The sequence below is a fragment of the Monosiga brevicollis genome, genomic scaffold (genome assembly GCF_000002865.3).
Source record: "Monosiga brevicollis MX1 MONBRscaffold_3 genomic scaffold, whole genome shotgun sequence".
Taxonomy (NCBI): domain Eukaryota; class Choanoflagellata; order Craspedida; family Salpingoecidae; genus Monosiga; species Monosiga brevicollis.
In genome coordinates, this window is record NW_001865040.1 from 792,460 (window position 1) to 811,096 (window position 18,637).

At 53.1% G+C, this 18,637-nt stretch overlaps 5 protein-coding genes across 5 annotated transcripts; 3 read left to right on the forward strand and 2 right to left on the reverse strand.

Moving 5' to 3' along the window:
• Positions 1-1,176: 1,176 nt before the first annotated feature.
• Positions 1,177-1,987, forward strand: MONBRDRAFT_22828 (uncharacterized protein; the record flags this gene model as incomplete). Its single annotated transcript, XM_001742964.1, has 3 exons — positions 1,177-1,324; positions 1,383-1,590; positions 1,909-1,987. The coding sequence occupies 3 exons, from the start codon at positions 1,177-1,179 to the stop codon at positions 1,985-1,987; spliced, it is 435 nt and encodes a 144-aa protein (XP_001743016.1).
• A 1,256-nt stretch (positions 1,988-3,243) lies between these two features.
• Positions 3,244-5,537, reverse strand: MONBRDRAFT_35854 (uncharacterized protein). Its single transcript, XM_001743287.1, has 5 exons — positions 5,420-5,537; positions 4,970-5,326; positions 4,593-4,677; positions 4,259-4,486; positions 3,244-3,974 (listed from the first exon to the last, which is right to left on the reverse strand). Exons 2-5 carry the CDS (start codon positions 5,293-5,295, stop codon positions 3,540-3,542), a joined length of 1,074 nt encoding a protein of 357 aa, XP_001743339.1. The 5' UTR covers positions 5,296-5,326; positions 5,420-5,537; the 3' UTR covers positions 3,244-3,539.
• Positions 5,538-9,462: 3,925 nt separating this feature from the next.
• MONBRDRAFT_14315 (uncharacterized protein) lies at positions 9,463-13,999 on the reverse strand (the record flags this gene model as incomplete). Its single annotated transcript, XM_001743288.1, has 14 exons — positions 9,463-9,696; positions 9,807-10,388; positions 10,554-10,719; positions 10,818-11,143; positions 11,299-11,365; positions 11,470-11,609; positions 11,691-11,765; positions 11,864-11,979; positions 12,225-12,445; positions 12,527-12,715; positions 12,851-13,044; positions 13,137-13,316; positions 13,452-13,552; positions 13,807-13,999. The coding sequence occupies 14 exons, from the start codon at positions 13,997-13,999 to the stop codon at positions 9,463-9,465; spliced, it is 2,784 nt and encodes a 927-aa protein (XP_001743340.1).
• Positions 14,000-15,192: 1,193 nt separating this feature from the next.
• MONBRDRAFT_22834 (uncharacterized protein) lies at positions 15,193-15,690 on the forward strand (the record flags this gene model as incomplete). The annotated part of the gene is made up of 1 exon (XM_001742965.1): positions 15,193-15,690. The coding sequence occupies one exon, from the start codon at positions 15,193-15,195 to the stop codon at positions 15,688-15,690; it is 498 nt and encodes a 165-aa protein (XP_001743017.1).
• A 323-nt stretch (positions 15,691-16,013) lies between these two features.
• MONBRDRAFT_31181 (uncharacterized protein) lies at positions 16,014-18,425 on the forward strand (the record flags this gene model as incomplete). The annotated part of the gene is made up of 8 exons (XM_001742966.1): positions 16,014-16,077; positions 16,230-16,294; positions 16,416-16,447; positions 16,532-16,709; positions 16,804-17,051; positions 17,520-17,575; positions 17,683-18,041; positions 18,210-18,425. The coding sequence occupies 8 exons, from the start codon at positions 16,014-16,016 to the stop codon at positions 18,423-18,425; spliced, it is 1,218 nt and encodes a 405-aa protein (XP_001743018.1).
• Positions 18,426-18,637: the final 212 nt, after the last annotated feature.

Here is an 18,637-nt window from a genome sequence, read left to right on the forward strand (position 1 = left end):
GTCTGACGCCTTAAACCACTCGGCCACACTGGCATGCTTATACCTCCTGACGGCTGATGCTAAGAATAAACATCGCCCGTCGAGCGCAAAAGTCTACATATAAAGGGATTCAATATTTGAGCTAAATTTCTTTTATTTTATTTTGTATGACAATTCAAGAATGAGACAAGTCATCGAAACAGTCAGCTCAGCCATCTCAGCTGCAATTTTGGCAGGGAGAGAAGCATGTGCAAATGGATATGAATGCATGTGGTCGAGCTCAGCTCGAGATGATGGGTAATCTATGATGGCACTGAGCCATTCTTTGACCCGTTGTCATTACACGCAGCGGTGAAGAGGGTCACGCAATGACACAAGGGGAGGGTCGGCTGGGCGGCCCGAAGCTCCGACCCATGGCCTCGGCAATGACAAAAGCTGGATTATAAAACGTCCACTTGAGGCTGACAGCTGCGTGTGTTGGCACAGTATCAAATTCCGCCGCCAGAGTACGGATGGCAGCCGCATGTGCTGAGGCCCTAGATGGGGTGGGCGCGAGAAAGTCAGAATGCCCAACCACGTCAGGCAACATTCAATAGTGCCCAGGACGACCCTCCTCACCGCACGTCGCGTTGATCAGGCGCCATCAAATCCATTTTGGTGGCAAGAACAGTCAGTGTGGGCTGGCAAAGCAACAGGCGGTCCGCCCCACGCGGGGCGCACACCTGTTGGAGAGTACACAGCAGGCTGCGCAAGTGCTGCCAAGAATGATGCACAAGTCGTGCCGTATAGCAATGAGACAGTTGCGGACAGTGCCACAATAAAACTCATGAAAAGAAGCGAGCGGCGCGCAAAAAAAAAAAAGGCTCAAACCTCGAGAAAGGCATCAAAGTCCTCACGAATATCGTAGACGACTAAAACGTGATGGGCATAGCGCAGCAACAAAGGTTCCAGCTCCCACTGCGCTTCAGGAACGGCAGACTCTGGCGTGACTGTACGTGGCCAGCCCGGCCAGTCCAGGAGCAGATGCTGACAGACTTCGCCACGAAAGGTGGATGCACGCACAAAGGTCTGGATCCGATCTGTCGGTGCATGCTGCGGGCAAAGCAATCGACCAGGTGAACAACACACCAATCGGCAAGAGAAGGACAGCAGGCGCGAAGACTGGGGTGTATGCATGAATGTACAGAAAAGTGAGATATGAGCTCTGTCTCCCTATCTCTCTCCCTCTCTCCCTCTCTCCTTCTCTTTCTCTCCTTCTCTCTCTTCTCTCTCTCTCTTCTCTCTCTTCTCTCTCTCTCTCTCTCTCTCTCTCCCTCTCTCTCTCTTCCTCCCTCTCTCTCCCTCTGTGCAGGGCGTGTCAGGGGGACGCAAAAATGCAAGTGACATACATATTTGACCCCTAGGCTGGTACAAAGTGCACAATAAGTGCTATGGGCCTCATCAAGGTACCGGAGGATGTGAGGGGGGAGTGAGGACCGATCAAATTGTAGCTGGGCAGCCTGCAATGGAAAACATGACCAAAGATGAAGCAAAGGGCCAGCTTGATATTGCCATAACAAGCAAGTTCACGGAGCAAATGGCAGCGATCAACACAAATTCAAGCTTCAAGACGTACATGAATAGTTTGGCGGCATAAGAACTGCAGGGAAGGCACTTCTTTGCGACAATTGACACGCCAGGCCTGGGACTGGTGCTCAGGGCTGGCTTCACGAGGTGTGGGCGACGAGCCAGGGTCGCCAATCACTCGCGCACCGCGAAGCTGCTCAAAAGCACGCGGTTGAATCTGAGACGGCAGAGATTGTAGGATACGGTCTTGGCCCGCTCGGCTCAGGTTGAGCTCCGGAGTCGCGCCACAAAAGGGGCAAATTTGACAAAAGAGGTCCAAGACATGGCTCTTGCCAACGCCACGCGACCCGACGACCGCGGTAGCAAATCTCTCTCTCTCTCTCTCTTGCTCAAGAAGATCGCGGATGAGGAGGCGGAGAACCTGCAAACAAACGGCAGTTGAGAACAACGCGGGGGTCGTGAGGGCATCAGTGCAGTCAAGCCCCGACGCCAACAAGGTTGATAACAGCGGAAATCTTATTTCATCCCACCGCTTTGGCGGCAAACCCTTGGCGCGATCACCTTCCCCATGTACTGACTCACTCTTTGCACCTTGCTACCCCGCCCCCTGCTAGCGTGGTGTCCCCGCCCCTCCAAGGGGCACGTAGACGAGCACGGGCAGTCTAATTAAGCTCATTTCACTCAACGCCGATACCAGTGCGCGAGGCTTCACCTTTGCACTCCTCAAGCCGCACCTCGGCGACATGGCTGAGCATAGCAATTGGCTCCTGCCCGTCTTGGGACTTCATGCCGTCACCACCCCAAGTCAGCGCGACCTGCTTGACAAGGTTGGTGGTTGTTGAACCTTGTTTGCCTCCTTTTTGCATGCTCGCTCACGGCATTGTGGGTACAATGTTGTGCAACTGCATCCGAGTCGGGGTTTACCTTCTTCCCTTGTCTTCGTCTTGCTTGCAACACGTGTGCGCTCTCTCACTCATCGTTGTGATCGATGGTTTCTCCGAACTTTGTATTGGCATGGCATTCACGGCAACACTGTCGTGTCATTGTTGACATGCATGCATCTCCAACACGCGTTTGATCGGGGACGGTTTCTCATCGTCAACAATCTGGCGCTACCTGATGACGCTTGATGGTCATAATGCTGCCTCTGGTTGATCGAACCACATGGCAGTTGGCTGTGGTTGGTGCCACCCAACCCGGGGATGGCGCAGGACAAGATGCTTCACGTGTATGGATTCGGTCGCAAGCCGCTCGATCTTTGCTGAGCACGCCACTGCTCCAAAAGCGCACCAGCATGGCTGATGCTCTTCGCGTAAGGCCCACCCTCTGGTCTCACAATGTTTTGGTGCCCTCACCTTCATTCTAAACTCTCTCATGCCGGCCTCACCTACATTCTAAACTCTCTCTCGGGCCTGGGACTTTGCGTGTAGCTGAAAGTAATCAACAACATTTCGGCGTTTTGTGCGCGGCAACCGGAGCCAAAGCCAGAACAGATCCAGGCCTACGTTAAAGAACAGCTGGCTGAATTCGTTACCCAACTCGCCCATCACAAAGCCACACATAAGCGCACCTGAGGCGGTCGTCACTCGGTGCTTTGATGTGGTGCTTCTGGATCGACTTGTGTTCGTGATCTCTTGACTGCCTGAATTCATTCGAAAGGTGGCGTTGACCCATGAGTCACATTGTTCTCATCATAATAATTTTGTGCGTCAATTCGACGCCAAACTTTAAAGGAAAAAAAAAAAAAAGAAAGGAAAATCAAAGACTAAAAGTTCAAATGCTAGAGAAGATCGCATTTTCATGTCAACCCCGTGAACAAGGTATCTGGAAGCAAACCAAGCAGGATCAACATGCCAAGCAAGATTAATATTTACTGCATGCAGTACAACACACCAACAAACAAGCAGGGGCGATAAACGCGGTGGCTCGACACAGCAACGTTCAACGTTGAGGCCACATGATATGTGTATAAAAAAAAAAAAGAAAACACACGCCTAAGCCTTGCTCTGGCTGATGTCATCCCGAGCCTGCTCAACTTGGCTAGAGGCTGAGCCCTCGTCTGACTTGTAGCGGCTCAACCATGAGTTCAAAGCCTTGACGGTGGGCTGATAGGTTGTCAAAACGCCATGCAGGAAGCCCTCGGGAAACTGCTTGGCCTTGGCACCCTCAACCACACCCTGGATGAGCTCGACGTCCACGTCCTCAGCAAGCTCTTGCTCATTGGTCAATGAAGTCAAAGCGTTGTCAATCTCGTCAACTGATGAGAATCGAAGCGCCAGGGCCTTGCTGACGGCACGGGCCTGTTTTGGGTCAGTAGTCACCTCAGGAAACTCCTTGCGCAGGTGCGCGACGACCTGGTCATAGGACATGTCCGCAGACAGCTCTGGTGCTTGTTCCGGCGCGGCGCTCTGCAGCAAGAAGAGAACATCCTGGAAGCAGAAGCGACATGGCATCATGAGGTGTGTCCACGACAACAACAAAAACCATGCGAAACGATTAAAAAATGGGCCACGCGGTGAAAAAAGTCACAAGCGGTGTGTGCGCGATCCTCTGGACAAGGGTCATCGGATGGTAGTGCATGTAATAAAAAGTTTATCATCACATTGGATGCAGCAAGGTTGGATAAAATCATCATCTGACTCGCGCACAATCGCAAGCACTTTTTGACACGACGTGGCCACAAGGTGTTACCGACAGCATGCCTGGCACATACCCGCTTGCTCATTTCTGACTTCAAATCACTCTCATCGTAGCGAGGGGGAAGGTACTCCTTAATGGGCTTGGGCAGTGTAGCGATGACATCACGAGCCAGCTTCTCTGAAGAAACATTCTTGGCTTGTTGGGCAACAGTCAGGATGAAACGAAGCACATCAATCGGCGCAAGAGCCTTCTGATAATCGCCGTTGATAAAAGAGAGGGGCAAACGCTCGTGCTGGAAGGCCTGACATGTCCCGCCAACAAAGGCCAAATGAGCAGGCGAACAGCAAATGTGTACAAAATGGCATGGTCATCCATAAAAACTTGAGGCACTACACACAGCCACGTACAGTTGCCATGATACGTGCACAGAGTTCAGGGAACCGGGGTGCATCAAGCTTGATGTCGGGCATGTTGCGCAGCACGTCGCTCAATCTGTGAAGCAGAATAATGTGCCCACAAACACCATGAGGCAAGCCGATAACAAGCCAAATCAAAAGCACAGTGGTGACCACATCGCGTGCACGTGTATCAAGGGGCTCATTCACACGGGTCAGGTTAACGAGATTCAGAGAAAAGTATTCGTCAGTGCAACGTAATGCTTCAGTATTAGCATGGATATTTGGTCATCGTTCCCAGAGCCCCACGTGCACACGGAAACAATACATGCTGGTCCACGGCATGACCAGCAAGACGAGACAAAAAGAGACATAGATTTTCAACGCACCCTTGTTCAAGAGCTTCGCTTTCAAGCTTGTCAGTTGCCAGCAGATGCTCGAAGAGCTCCATGACCAAGTCTTGATCTGCCTTCTTGAAAAAAGCCAGGCGAGTGGCCAATGAAGAGACAAAAGCCTCGTGGCCGCCCTTGACGCCAAGCTCAGACGAGCTCTCCAAAAGCAGCTCAATCTCCTTCTTGTCGGGGTTAACAATAAACTCCTTGATGCAGTTCTCGCTCTTGCGAGCCAGCTTCTCGCCCTTGACCTTGGAGTCCTCCACTTCAGTATCCATGGAGGGCGTGGGCTCCTCCACGCCAGGCGACTCCGGAGGGGCCATCTGAAGGATAGAAAAGGAGTTGCCCACTTTGCTGTCGAAGGCCAAATGGACAAATGATGGGGAAAAAAGGCATGAGGGGAAACAAAAGATCAGACATTGAGGTAAAGCGTGCAGGAGCTCGTACCGCTCCTCTACGGGTCCCTTGCTCTTGCCAAAGCGGTTCTTGTTGCCAAGAGCGCTGCCGGAATTATTGCTTCCGGGACGAGTCAGACGAAGTTGATTGCGATCAACGCGCTTCTCACGAGGTGCGGCCGCCTAAAAGCATTCAACACAACGGCATTGTGATGAGCTCAAAACACAATACAACGCACGATTCCCTTGTACATGTGGGCATGTGCGACTCAGAAGACCCTTGATCAACACAGTCTCCGGCGCTGGCCATCAACAACTACTACAGACGGCAATTCCTATCTTGTAGTTCAGTCTAATTCATCAATGTCGCCCCTTGCTCGCTTTCCTTCAGTGTGCCCATTTGTATCGTTCCCATGGGTCATGCACCATGCAGACCAGATCGGGTAGAGTGTACATACCGGTGGTGCGCGTCCTCCCTTTCCGCGGTTCATCTTTCCACTCAGGCGATCCTGGGCATCTTGAGCCTTGATGCGCTCTTGCTCCTCTTGCGCCTCCTGGTGAATGTCCGCAATCTTTTTGGGGCCAGTTTGCTTGGAGGCCTTGGGTTGCCAGCTGCACGCAGATCAAAACCAAAGCAGCCGGTCAGACGTGGTACAATCACAGGGTGCGGGTACAATTCTCGTTATTGAGCGTACTTGCGCTTGCGCAGATCAACAATGTCCATGAGCATAAAGCGCAGGCGGGAAGGCATGCCGTCAGTTTTGGAGAGCTTTTCAATGCGGGCCATGTAGTCATTCATCGCGCTCATGGCTTCCTTGGCAACATCCTCATTCGCAGTCTTGACCTCGCTCAAGCGCTCTGCAGCCACAGCAAAAGCAAGGTAAGTGGGGCTGTGTAAATAACGGATTCAACAGAACGGAAACAATACGTACTGCCAGCGGTTTCAAACAGCTTGCAAAGAGATTCCACGGCAGATTCATCCTTGTTGTTCTGTTCCAGCAGCCGCAACAACGGCTTGATGCAGTGTTGGTGGATAATGGGGGCAGAAATCTATGTGACAAATCAAGCACGCGGATGAGATGCGACGCACGACCACATCACATGTCAAAAACGCTCAAAATGTGGTAAAAGTATGTGGACAACGAAAAGTAAGCCAAACGGGTGTTAAGGCACCCGCCAGCTGTCGCAGCTGCCGCAATTTTTCTTGGCCTGACACGAATGACGTGTGCAACTGAAGAGCACTCGACACAGATACCATACACCGGCCGTAATAGTTTGTGTAATATTTTGTGTAATACAGATCAAACAGTGAAGCGACGATGCAGTGCAATCGAAATCGAATGTTCAAGTGGCTTACCATGCCGCGAACGTAAAGCTCAGCAATGAACTTGATGTTACCCAAGGCCCGACGGCGAGCAATGTAGTTGTTCTCTTCCTGTTCATCAATCTCCTGCTGGCTCAAATGACCTTCAGTAGAGCCCTTGGCGGCTTCATCAGCCTCGCGCTTCCGGCGTGCTTCAAACTCAGTTTGTGTGTCGTCGGCCGCTCGGTCTTGCGTGAACTTTTGTTGACACGACGCCAGGATCAGGCTCCGGAACGTGGGCAAGACAGTCTGCTTCTTGAAAGTGGCAGTAGCCATCTTGAAGCAAAGATCAGCGTACATGCCAGAGAAGAACGGCTCGTCAATGGCCTTGCTGAAGATGGCTTCCACAAAGCTATTCAGGTCATCGCCTGTCATTGTGATGCCAATCTTGATGAGCTCATCGCTCAATTTCTCAAAGTTCTCCATGGTAATCTTGTTCAGCAATGCCTTAGTCTGGTTCAGCTGCTTCTGTTCGGTGCTGAGTTCGTCCCGTGCTTTCTTGCCATCCCAGGCGTTCTCGCCCTTCTTCAAAGGCACAACGGCTGAATTAATGCGGATGATTTTCTTGCCGGGGCGGCGCCCACTCTGGTTATCGGTCTTGACGAAGCTGAGCTCGTTGACGCCGCCGCCGCTGACGCCACGAGATCCGCGGCCCTTGCCTCGACTTCCACCCTTGTTGCTCGAAACACGCACCACCTGTTCTGGCGGCTCGCTTGAGCCCTTGAGCTGTGCAAACAAGTTCTCCGACTCGGCATCGGCCTGATGCAACACACGTGGCTCGCCCGTCAAGATGCGGGACATCTGAAGGCGGAACTGTAGGAGAAAGTTGATATCGTAGTCCTTGGGTGCGTTGGGATCTGATGTGGCCGGGTTAAAGTTTGTGGTACCATAACGCAGCACACTATAGATGTTGTCACCCTCGTCCTCGTCGGCCACGGCCGTCGTGTCGGAGGAGATGGATGCCTTCAAGTCATCCTTGGGCTCATCCTTGGCGGGCTCGGGAGCGGGCTCGGTAACAGCAGCAGCAGCAGCAGCAGCAGCAGTTGTCTCGGTTGTCTGCTTGACGGGTGCTGCTGTTGGCTCAGCGGCAGGTGCAGCAGCTGCCTTGGGCTCCTCCTTGGGCGCAGTGTTGATCTCAGGTGCAGGCACTGCCACGGGCTGAGGTGCCTCCTGTGCCATCACTGGCGCAGGGACAGGAGCCGGGTCGGGGTCTTCAATCTTGAGGGGTCGGCGTGCCTTAGTCGTTTGTGGCGTCAAAACAGCAGGGGCCGGTGATGCGGCTGGCTCTGGTGCCGCTGTTGCGGTAGAACGGACAGGGGTAGATGCCGCACTCTCTGACTGAATCTGAAGGGACTCCCCAGTCTTGGGATCAACAATCGCAAGGGTCTTCTTAGCGCGTTGTGGGGTTTGGCTTGACGTGGGGGTTCGCGGAGACGAAACAAACGGCGGCGCGTAGTTTTGATGCTGCATGCCATAAGGCGGATAGGGCTGCTGGCCATAGCCTTGAGGGATGCCGCTGAACCCCATGGGCACCGCCTGGCCGTTTACCTGTGGAAACTGAGGCGCCAAAACAAGGAAAAACACTGTGTGAGTCAGTCGCCAACTTTCTCAGACCAACAAAAATCTGCGTGCAATCCGACATTCGCAAGCGCTTGTTGACCTACCATGCCATTGCTGGCACCAGGTCGGGACATGGTAGCGATGGCCTGTGCTATAGTACTCCTCCAATCCGCCTCGGTAAGGGCCGAGACGAGCTCAAAATGGTCAAAAGGGTTGGGGGAGGGGGGGGGGGGGAAGGGGAGAGGTACTCGAGAGGTGTTTGGATGTGTGAGGCCGGGGCCTTTGGAAATGGCAGTCATCAACCCACACGCCAAGCTTGAGTTAATCTTTTAAAAGGGAAGCAAGACCATGCGGGCTGAACGCGTGCAGGTAGAGGGCAACGTGGTCGTTTCTCCCTTTTCTTTCTCTTCTTCTGCATTTGCCATGCGTGCGTGTGAGTGAGTGAGCCGTTAAAACTGAATTGTTCAAGTCCATTTTTTCCCATTTTCTCTATTCAGATCAGGTGTACGTTGCAGACTTGCCCGACCACGAGTGCAGATGCAAAACGCAAAACGCGACAGCTTTAGTAGGGTTTTGATCGGCTGTGATGACAATCTTGTTTCTTTTGTGATTATTGATGCAGGAAAGCTCAAAGTCGATCAACGGCAGAACAGGAGCATGGCTCCCAAACGATGCACGACGGGCCGACAAGCCAGCATGAAGACCCAAAGAGGTGTTTCAGCCGGAAGAAAACCCAACAAAGCCAGACAAGCCAACTAGACGATCCCATACATCAATCCCGTGAACCATGCCATACCAGCCATCTGATATGGAAATAGGAGACAGGAAAAGACAGGGTGTCCTTCAAAAAAACGATCCGCATGCAACGCGCTGGCTTATCGTGCAAGAACAAGAGTCCACATCAACAAGGTCCAGGTGTAGCCGATAGGGCGTGCAAATGAGCGTTATCTACTTTTTGCCCTTCTTCTTGCTGCTGCCACCTTTGCCGGCCTTGGACTTGGAAGATCCACCAGACTTGGGCTTCGGCGAGGCGGCCTGGGAAGAGCCCTTTGAAGAAGCCTTCTTGCCATTACCCGATTGGCTCTACGCACCCCAAAAGCAACAAGTGAGGCTGAGGCGATGGGTGCAAGTTGGATGCTGAATTGACGGCCTGGAATCCACCAATGTGTCCCTCATGAGCGAGTTGGTTGCGTACACCACGAGGTAAATCTCACCTTGCTTCGCTTCGTGGGCGGCTCTTCCTCCTCCTCATCCTCCTCCTTGTCCTTGCCCTTGCCCTTGCTCTTGCTAGCTGGCTTCATCTCCTTCTCCACCAGGTTAATGAGCGTCGTTGCCCGGCGCTGAAGCTCAACGCTTGTGCGTGACTTGATAAACCAGTCGAAGCGAAACAGCGGCTCGTTGCGAATCTACACCCGCAAGCACAACCCACCACATGACATTGATCGGAAATGAGTGCATTCCACGATATGGCTTCAAGCTTTCCTAGCCAAAACCAATGCTGAAGCACAGGACACACCTGGCGTCGAAGCTCATCATACACGTGGTCGTGATCGTAACCCAGACGCTGCAAAAAGCAAATGATGTAGCGGTCTTCCTCCTCCGTATAGTTCTTGCCGCGGTTGCCGCCATAATTGATGGTGAGGCGATGGAATGGGTGTGGCGTTGACTTGACCTTCTTGTCCAAGGCGCTCTGCACTTCGATGCGCCGATTGATCTTGTGCTCGCCCCGCTCAATTTGAGCTATTTGAGATCGCGCCACGACACACACACACACACACACACACACACACACACACACACACACACACACACACACACACACACACACACACACACACATGCACACACACACATGCACACACACATGCACACACACACATGCACACACACATGCACACACACATGCACACACACACACACACACACATATCACGATCAACCACATCACGATCAACCACGCTATGCCATCAAGACCCAAACATACCTTCCACCCAACAAGCTTCTGATGCGCCAAGATTTCTCGCTCCAACAAATTGGGCAGCTCGAGTGGGTAAAACTGAAACTGCTCAATCTTGGGCATCTTTGGTGGCTTCGGTGGCTAAAAGTTGAAAGAGCAGACAGGGGCGGTGAATCAATCACCGCGCAAAGTCAGCGGCGTGCTGCATGCCGCTCCATGTAATCGGAACGGCCTGAACGGAAAGGCAGCACAAGCGTGCCATGGGCTCCAAAGCCTAAAGATGGAATGCATCTGGGTGTGACAAACCTTGGGGGCCTTGGGCTCGACAGCCATTTTCATAAGCTCACTGAAGACCTTGTTTTCGTTGTAGTTGACGTTTCGCTCACGCTTGGGCGGAGCAATCCAATTCATCGCCGTCTGTTGCCGGCGCTTTGCGGCATAATCCTCGCCTTCAAACTCAAGGACGCTTGTTCTGCAAAAGTCAAAGAAAACACGATCAGGGCATGTTAAAAAAAAAAACTGCTGATGAGCGCGACGTTGGCCGGCCGAGAGCAGCAGCGTGCAACGTACGACGTGTCAAAAGTGAGGGAGGACAGGCTCTCCAAGTCGTTGAGACCCAGCTTCTTGATTTTTTCGTTGAATTCAGCTGTCTTCTCCGTGCCTCGGGCGAGAATGGCATCAATGTCCTCGTCTGTAATGTTGTTTTCGGTGCTCTTGAACATTTGGTCAGCACCAAACTGGATCATGGAGAGCATTTCATCCTTGCCGAGCTGTTTCTGCTGTTGGGCGAGGCGGCCTTGCTGGATGACCATGGCGTCCAATCGCAGCTTCATCTCGGCCTTCTCGACAATGCGCTCCTCCACTGTACCTTCGGTAATGAGGCGGAAGATGCGAACCTACACAAACGCATCAAATAAGACAAAACAGCGAATGCTAGAAACGTATGTACGACGTCCCGCTTTGTAAGCGTCTGACAGAAAACACAGCAGAATTGGGCGCCGTGCATTCGGGTGATCCCGAGATGACTAATTGAAGTGCAAAGCTTCGATACCTGCTTCTTTTGACCAATACGATGTGCACGGTCCTGAGCCTGCAGATCCATTTGAGGGTTCCAATCGCTACACCAAGTGTGCAAGCATAGCAACTTGAGGAAAAGGCCCTGTATTTTATTTGGGTGTGCCACCATCGCCGTACAAAACCCATGATACCAGCACAACCGCACCTGTCAAACAAAATGACCACGTCGGCTGTCGCCAGATTGATACCCAGGCCGCCAGCGCGGGTGGACAGCATGAAGATGAATTTTTCGCTGTTTTCCTTGTTGTATTCGTCGATCATCTCATTTCGCACGTCATGCGAAGTCTGCGCAATTTCGATGATGAGACAGAGACAAACTGCAGCTCCCTTGCCCCAACGAAAAGGCCATGAAGGGCCACAACGCACCGAGCCGTCAATACGACAGTAGTTGTAGTTGCGCCACCAGCAGTAGTCTTCCAAAATGTCAAGCATTCGCGTCATCTATGTGGGTTGAAGAAAAAAAATGGTGCCACAAGGCCATGCCATTAGATTGCATGGTACCAACTGCGTTGGTGGAGTGCAAGGTGCAAGGCTTGAACCTGGCTGAAAATGAGAACTCGAGATCCTTGCTCCTGAAGCTTTTTGAGAAGCTTGTCTAAAACGAGCATCTTCCCACAGTTGTCGATCAAATGCTGGTCCGTTGTGAACGGAGGGCCTGCAGTCGTGGGAAACGTTTTGTGTGAGTGGAATTGACTGGTGTGTATGACATGGTGACCGCCCGGCACAAGGGAAGACAGAGGTACGCAGGGAGACGTGTCCGTGCTCAAAAGTCTCCGCCCCTGAAGTACACTAGTGCGACACGTTTTTGACACCTCTTTCCAGACCTGGACCTGACCTCGATCCCATCTGCCTGCTTGGCTTGGTTCGGACCAGCTCGGCAGAATCAGACACACAACTCACCGGGCTCAGCGCCATCAAAAAGGTAGGGGTGATTACAGCATTTGCGGAGCTGCATCAGGATGTTGAGAAGCCGCATCTTCTCCATCTTGCCGGCGCCGTTCACGGCTTCAATGTCTTTGGCCAGAATCTTCTTGTACCAGTCACGTTGCATGCGACTGAGGCCAACGTAGACCTTGGTCTCAATTTTTGGCTTGAGAGACTTTTCGACCTCCTTCTTCAGACTACATGCACAACCAGACGCGTGGTGAGCATAGCCGCGTCGCAACGGCTCACGGCAGGCATACTCAGAACGACAAACAGACCGGCGCAGTAAAAACGGCTTCAAAATGGCATGCAGCTTGTGAATCATGTCATTTTGCTGATGGATGTCCTCTGTCTTGAAGTAACTGTCAAAGTCCTCGCTCGAAGAGAAGACATCTGGTAACAAAAAGTTGAGCAGTGCCCACAGCTCGTGGAGGTTATTTTGCAACGGCGTGCCTGTGATGAGCAGGCTATCGCCCGGCAGGTTTGAGCAACGTGAGAGGTGTTCTAGACGGGCAGGTCGTCTGATTGACCAGTCATCCCTGGCATGGCGGCCACGTTGGCAGTGGCGAGTCCATCAACGCGCCGGCCTTTTGAGAACGTACCGGCGACGGCTACGGATCTCACGCAAGACGAGAGACAACTTGGAGTTCTCGTTTTTGATGCGGTGAGCTTCGTCGATCACAATGTACTGCCAGATGAACTTGCGCAGGGTAGACTTTTCCCGCAAGCACATTTCGTAAGAAGTCACGAGACAATCCCACTTGGCCGGCAGGATCGTGTCCTGGATCAGCTGGGCCTGCATGGACACAAACGTTACTGGCATGAGATGGTGGACGCGGTGACACCTGTACGGCTATAGCCGAAAACGGAGCGGGGTAGGCTACGCACACGCGCGTCCTTGTCGCCGCGCAGGCAGACAGCCTTGAGTGAGGGGCACCAGCGGCCCAGTTCCCGCATCCAGTTGCCGACTGTCGACTTGGGCACCAAGAGTAGAAACGGGCCATTCATGCCCTCAAAGTTCTTCAAGTAGCCCAACAAACTAATTGTCTGCAGAGTCTTGCCAAGACCCTGCGAAATGGTCATCACACATCAATGAGGTGTGCGAGGTCGCCAAACACGGCGCGGGAAGACCGATGAACCAGAGATTGGACAAAAGCCAGCTCATTGGCTGACGCTGTCAAGGTGGCCAAACAACAGACGCACCATTTCATCAGCCAGGATACCTCCCATGGCGTGTGTGTGCAGGTTGACGAGCCAATTGAGGCCGCGCAGCTGATAGTCACGCATTGTACCACCCGTAATGTCTACAGGCATGACCCAGCGTGACCACCATTGCAAGGAGGCAACGCGCATTATGGTCGTTGTGAGCCAACCCACTCCAGCGGGGCTCGGCCAGCGGGGGTGCACAAAAAGAATATGGCAACGAAAGTCAACGTACAAGCGGGAGAGGCATCGAAATGCACGGCATTCAGCTCCTCCTGACCATCCGCCTCAGCCGCTTCCCTGTAATCGAGACCAGTCCATCCCGTTGATAAGTGATGCATCGTGAGTACGTGACAATGGCACCCCAAGCACCTGTCCCTGTGGCCTGTGTGAGCGCAGGATCGAGCAACGTACTCTTGCAGCATCTCCTCATCCTCCTCCTTCTCTGTCTTGCGGTGGCGGCGACTCTGATCCCTGTGTGCGATGCATGAGATGATGAGAATGGAAAACAGCAGCAGATGGGCCGGAGTTGCTGTGCAATGTGGCATCGCACGTTGTGTTGGCCGCCGCTGCTTGGCCTTCGTGGCCGGTGCCCTTGGTGAGGGCGTTGATCAACGGCTGAAGGCGTTGGACTGAGCCAAGCTCGGACAGCTGTTCAAACAGGTTGGTCTCCTCTTTAAGGTAGCGAATGCGCTTGTTTTGATCGTTTTCCTGCATCCATCCCGGGCAAGAAGGAGCGATGCGAGCAACTAATAAGACCCAGGTGACGCTTGGGCGGTGCCTTGAGACTGCGGCATGGATGCTCGGGACTGCGACACAGATGCACGAATCGAAGGCTGATAGGGCCACCAATCCTGAGATGGGCTAGGCGTGATGCTTACCATATCAGCGGCTGTGCGTTCGTTGCGCTGTTCCAGCGGTTCGTACACGCTATCATCGTGGGCTACTTCGTCGCTAGCGCTGGCCGTTTGGCCCGACTACAAGCAATCCCCTGAGATCAGACACACAGCGCAGTTGCGTGCCACCAGAAGTGAGCATGCACTGCCACAGACCCACCTGAGTTGGAACATCAGGCTCCTCGTCCATGTCATCTTCCTCGGAGAGGTAAACATCCTCCTAAGCAGGATGAGACTCCCGGATGAGTGGCAGGCCTTGATATAAAGCCAGCGGCTATTCAAAATTGGTCGAGACGGCCTCGGCCCCGGCTCGCTTTCTGCAATGCACACCACCGCCACAAGACAATGGCTGATTCAGCATACCTCTGCGGCTGCCGCCATGCTGGCAATGTGTCGTGACAAAGCACGAGCGGGCCTGAAGACGTCTGCGATGAGAGGGAGGAAAATGTGTTTGAGTTTCATCATTGCAAGAGGAGCAATCAAGGCACACAGGCAGCGCGATGCCTGCAAAAGTGGCTGTGGCCAAGGCAAGCGCGCATCTTGAGCACGACGGGCTGAAGCTGAGCCAGCTCGCACACCTGTAGCAACAGAGGGCGATCTTCCCTCGTCCGTGCACAATTCTTCTGCACCGTTCGGTCCGAAGACAGCAAATCTGCTCCGTGCGAGCGCAGCAACACGGATGAGAATGGTACCACCTCAAAGACCCACCCGACCTTCCCGACCGCAGCCGATACCGGGGTCGGCCCTAGTGAGACGAGACCATTCACCCCATCCTGCCCCAGCCGTTGGTTGTTGGCTCAAAGCAAAGGTTTCTCCTACGCTTGCTTCTCCTGCTCACGCAACAAATGCTGCTCGCGACCCCTCTTGTCTCTCTCTTCTCTCTCTCTCTCTCTCTCTCTCTCAACCAATTCATCTCTCTCTCTCTCTCTCTCTCTCTCTCTCTGTCTCTCTCTCGTCTCTCTCTCTCGTCTTTCTCTCTTTCTCTCTCTTTTGTCTTTTGTTCTTCTGCCTCTCTCAAGGTGACCGTTGCAAAAAGAAACAGATTTTGCTATTGGTATGCAGCTATTAATACCCTTCAGAGGCATACAGATACGAGGAAGCTCAAGCAGTATTGGCGGTATATAATACAGGGGTATATTATAGTTTGTGCGGCGAGAGTCTCGAGCAAGACTGGCGGAGACCTGCTAGTGGATTCCCTGCCACGTCATGCCAGCTTAACAGCAACCACCACACACGTGCTTTGGCACGGCAATGCATGGGGCCACGTCAAGCAGAACACGGCTCAAAAGGGCAGCGCCACCATCGCCTCCTGTAACATCAGCTTGTGTACTGCACACATGTGAGAATCAAAACACACAAGGCGTGAAGCACACGCATGATCCCATCTTCCCTGTGCCTCCTTATCAAGCATCCCAGCCCATTCGATCCGCCCAACAGTCGCATGCCAGATGCTTCCACACATTCAACAACTTTTTCAGACTTTTTTTTTTCTTTGAAATTCCATTTTCTGGGCATTTTTTCTTTGTGTGGCAGGCGCATCTGGCTCCACTGTTGCGGTTCTGGTGCCTACCAGTACAGCCCTGATATTGGCCCTTGGCCCCAACTGGCGCTCCACCGCATATATCTTGTAGAAGCGTGTTGCTTTTTTACTTCAGAATCCGTCACCATGATGTGGCGCGCTGCCATGGTCGCCGCCATGGTGCTGCTGCTCAGTGCCGTGCAGCCAGCTGGTGCGTACCCGATCCGCGCGGGATGGCATAGGAAATGAATTGATAGCGCCGGCCCGGACTGGCTAAGGCCGGGAGCAAGGGTGCTGTTGTTGCTTGCAATTTGCTTTTGATCTTGCCTGGCACTCACTGACTTTGGCGGCCAACATTTGCAGAAGCTGGCATTGCCACAGTGGCCATTGATTTTGGCAGTGAGTGGATCAAGATGGCTCTTGTCAAGGTAGTGTAGTAACACCCAACCCCTTGCGGCGCGTTTGAGCCATGTCACTGCCATCCAGTTCATATCCTGTCATGACATCTCATCGCCTCTGCTCCTGCTCCTGCACGCTCTGCATCTTCAGCCGGGCACGCCCATGGACATTGTCCTCAATCGGTAAGGGATAGCTTGGAGGCCACTAGATTGATCCTTGCTCCGACATCCAACATACGTGGCCGTGGCCTCGTGCGCCGTTTACAGCCCTCTTTCTCACGACAAATTGCGCGTTCTCACCGTGCGCAGTGAGAGCAAGCGCAAAACAGCCAACGTGGTCGCGCTTCGCAAAGGCGAGCGGACTTTTGGCAATGATGCCCTGAACACGGCCATCAAGTATCCCAAGACCGGGTTTCGCTACCTCTCTCTCCTGCTGGGCCAGCGTGTACGTTTCATCGTCCACGTTTCGTGTTGTGTTTGGTAATGGCACCACCCAATGGTGAACCTCACGCACTTCCGTCGACCGGCCCCTACGCCAGATGGATAGCCCCGCCGTGAAGGAATACCAACTCATGTTTCCCGAGCATAAGCTCGAAGCTCTTCCGGGCCACAATACCGTGGCTTTCCGTCTGGATGAGGACACGTTGTATCCCGTTGAAGAGCTTGTGGCTATGATTCTTGAACATGCCAATGAATTGGCTTCCGAGTATGCTGAGCAACCCATCAGCTCCCACATCATCATCATTCCGCCCTTCTTCTCTCAGGCTGAACGCCGTGCCCTGTTGTCGTAAGTTGCTGCCGACCAAATCACAATGTTCACACTATGGCAAACAATATCTTCTCGCAACTGGATTGCAATTGCCCTTTGAGTGTTCCGCTACATGGACACAGCAACCACGGAAGTCTGCAAGCCGAGTTGTATCCATGCGATGTGATGTTGTGTAATTTGCGTCCGAGCGCCGGTGCGGGCTCGGTATGCCAACCGATACAGCCCCCGGTCTTGCACTGTGGACAACATTGTATCCTGATCGCATGGAATGCTCTGCTCTGTATTGATGCCCGTCGGTTTTAACATTTTTACCTGATCACACAGCTCATTGTGTTTGGTTCCCAAGCCATCATTTTTGCATTGCCCACACAACAAACCCTTGTGCCCTTTTTTTTGTTCCCGGCTACTTTGGGTGGACTCACCCTCCTATTTCCCTTTTTTTTCTTCCTCCCCCCCCCCCCCCCTTTTTTTTTTTCCTTTCAACAGCGCTGCCGAGTTGGCAGGCTTGAATGTCCTGCGCCTCATGTCATCAAGCGTTGCAAGTACGTAACTGACTTAATGTGTCCGCCCAAAGTTGTTCGAGCATGCCATTCTAGAGGCATGGACTGTTGCATGGGCTCACACGCCCGTGACTTTTGCGGACCCACAGCTGGACTGAACTACGGCGTGTTCCGCCGCAAGGAGTTTAATGCTACTGAACAGCACATTCTGTTCTATGATATCGGCTCAACCAACACCATTGCCTCTGTGGGCACCTTCAGCCAAGTGAAGGATAAGTCGTCCAAGGTTCCGCAAGTTCAGATCAAGGGCGTCGGTTATGACCGACTCCTCGGTGGCTTTCAATGGGACCGACTCTTGCAGCAGCATCTGCTCAAGGCCTTCCGCGCCCAGCATGGCAGCAAGCTCAAGGGTGACCCCGGTGCCAACCCCCGTGCACTTGCCAAGCTTCTCAAAGAAGCACAGCGCGTCAAGACGATTCTTTCGGCCAACACTGAAACGTTTGCTCAGGTCAGCTTTGGATCAGATCGGTTTGCATGGGGCAATCAAGACAAGCCCGCGTGTGTTCCTCTCTTCTGCTTCTTCTTCGCTCCTGCATGATTGCGAAATGAATACGGCTGGTTTTGACGTTCTGATTTATCAACTCATTCGACACTCTGGGCGTTTGCGGGGGCATAGATCGAGGGCTTGTTTGAGGAGCGGGATTTTAAGTGCAAGGTCACTCGCGACGAGCTTGAGGCTATGGCTGCGCACTTGTACCCACGTGTGCTCAAGCCGGTCGAGACGGCATTGGCAGCAGCCAACTTGACGCTGGATCAGCTGACCAACCTTATCATCATCGGCGGTGGCGTCCGTATGCCCAAAATTCAGGACATTCTGGTGGCTTTACGATGAGCGCGAGCTGGGAAAGAGCCTGAACGGCGATGAGACATTTGCCATGGGGGCTGCATATGAGGCCGCGGCCTTGAGCAAGGCTTTCCGAGTCAAGAAGTTTATCAACAAGGAAGCCAATCTCTTTGATTTTGAGGTAGGCGTCCACATCTTTTCGGCTCAACCGCCACAGTTGCGTCGCGTGAAGTGGTTTGCTTCTCTGCCCCCCCCCCCCC

Excerpts from the sequence above, each read along its gene's own strand:
- MONBRDRAFT_35854 (XM_001743287.1), bottom strand. The coding sequence starts at position 5,295 with ATGGCCCCTCCGGAGTCGCCTGGCGTGGAGGAGCCCACGCCCTCCATG. Across the intron at positions 4,678-4,969 it reads AGCGAAGCTCTTGAACAAGG|ATTGAGCGACGTGCTGCGCA; the intron begins GTGCGTTGAAAA and ends TCTGCTTCACAG. Across the intron at positions 3,975-4,258 it reads AGTCAGAAATGAGCAAGCGG|GATGTTCTCTTCTTGCTGCA; the intron begins GTATGTGCCAGG and ends TTCTGCTTCCAG.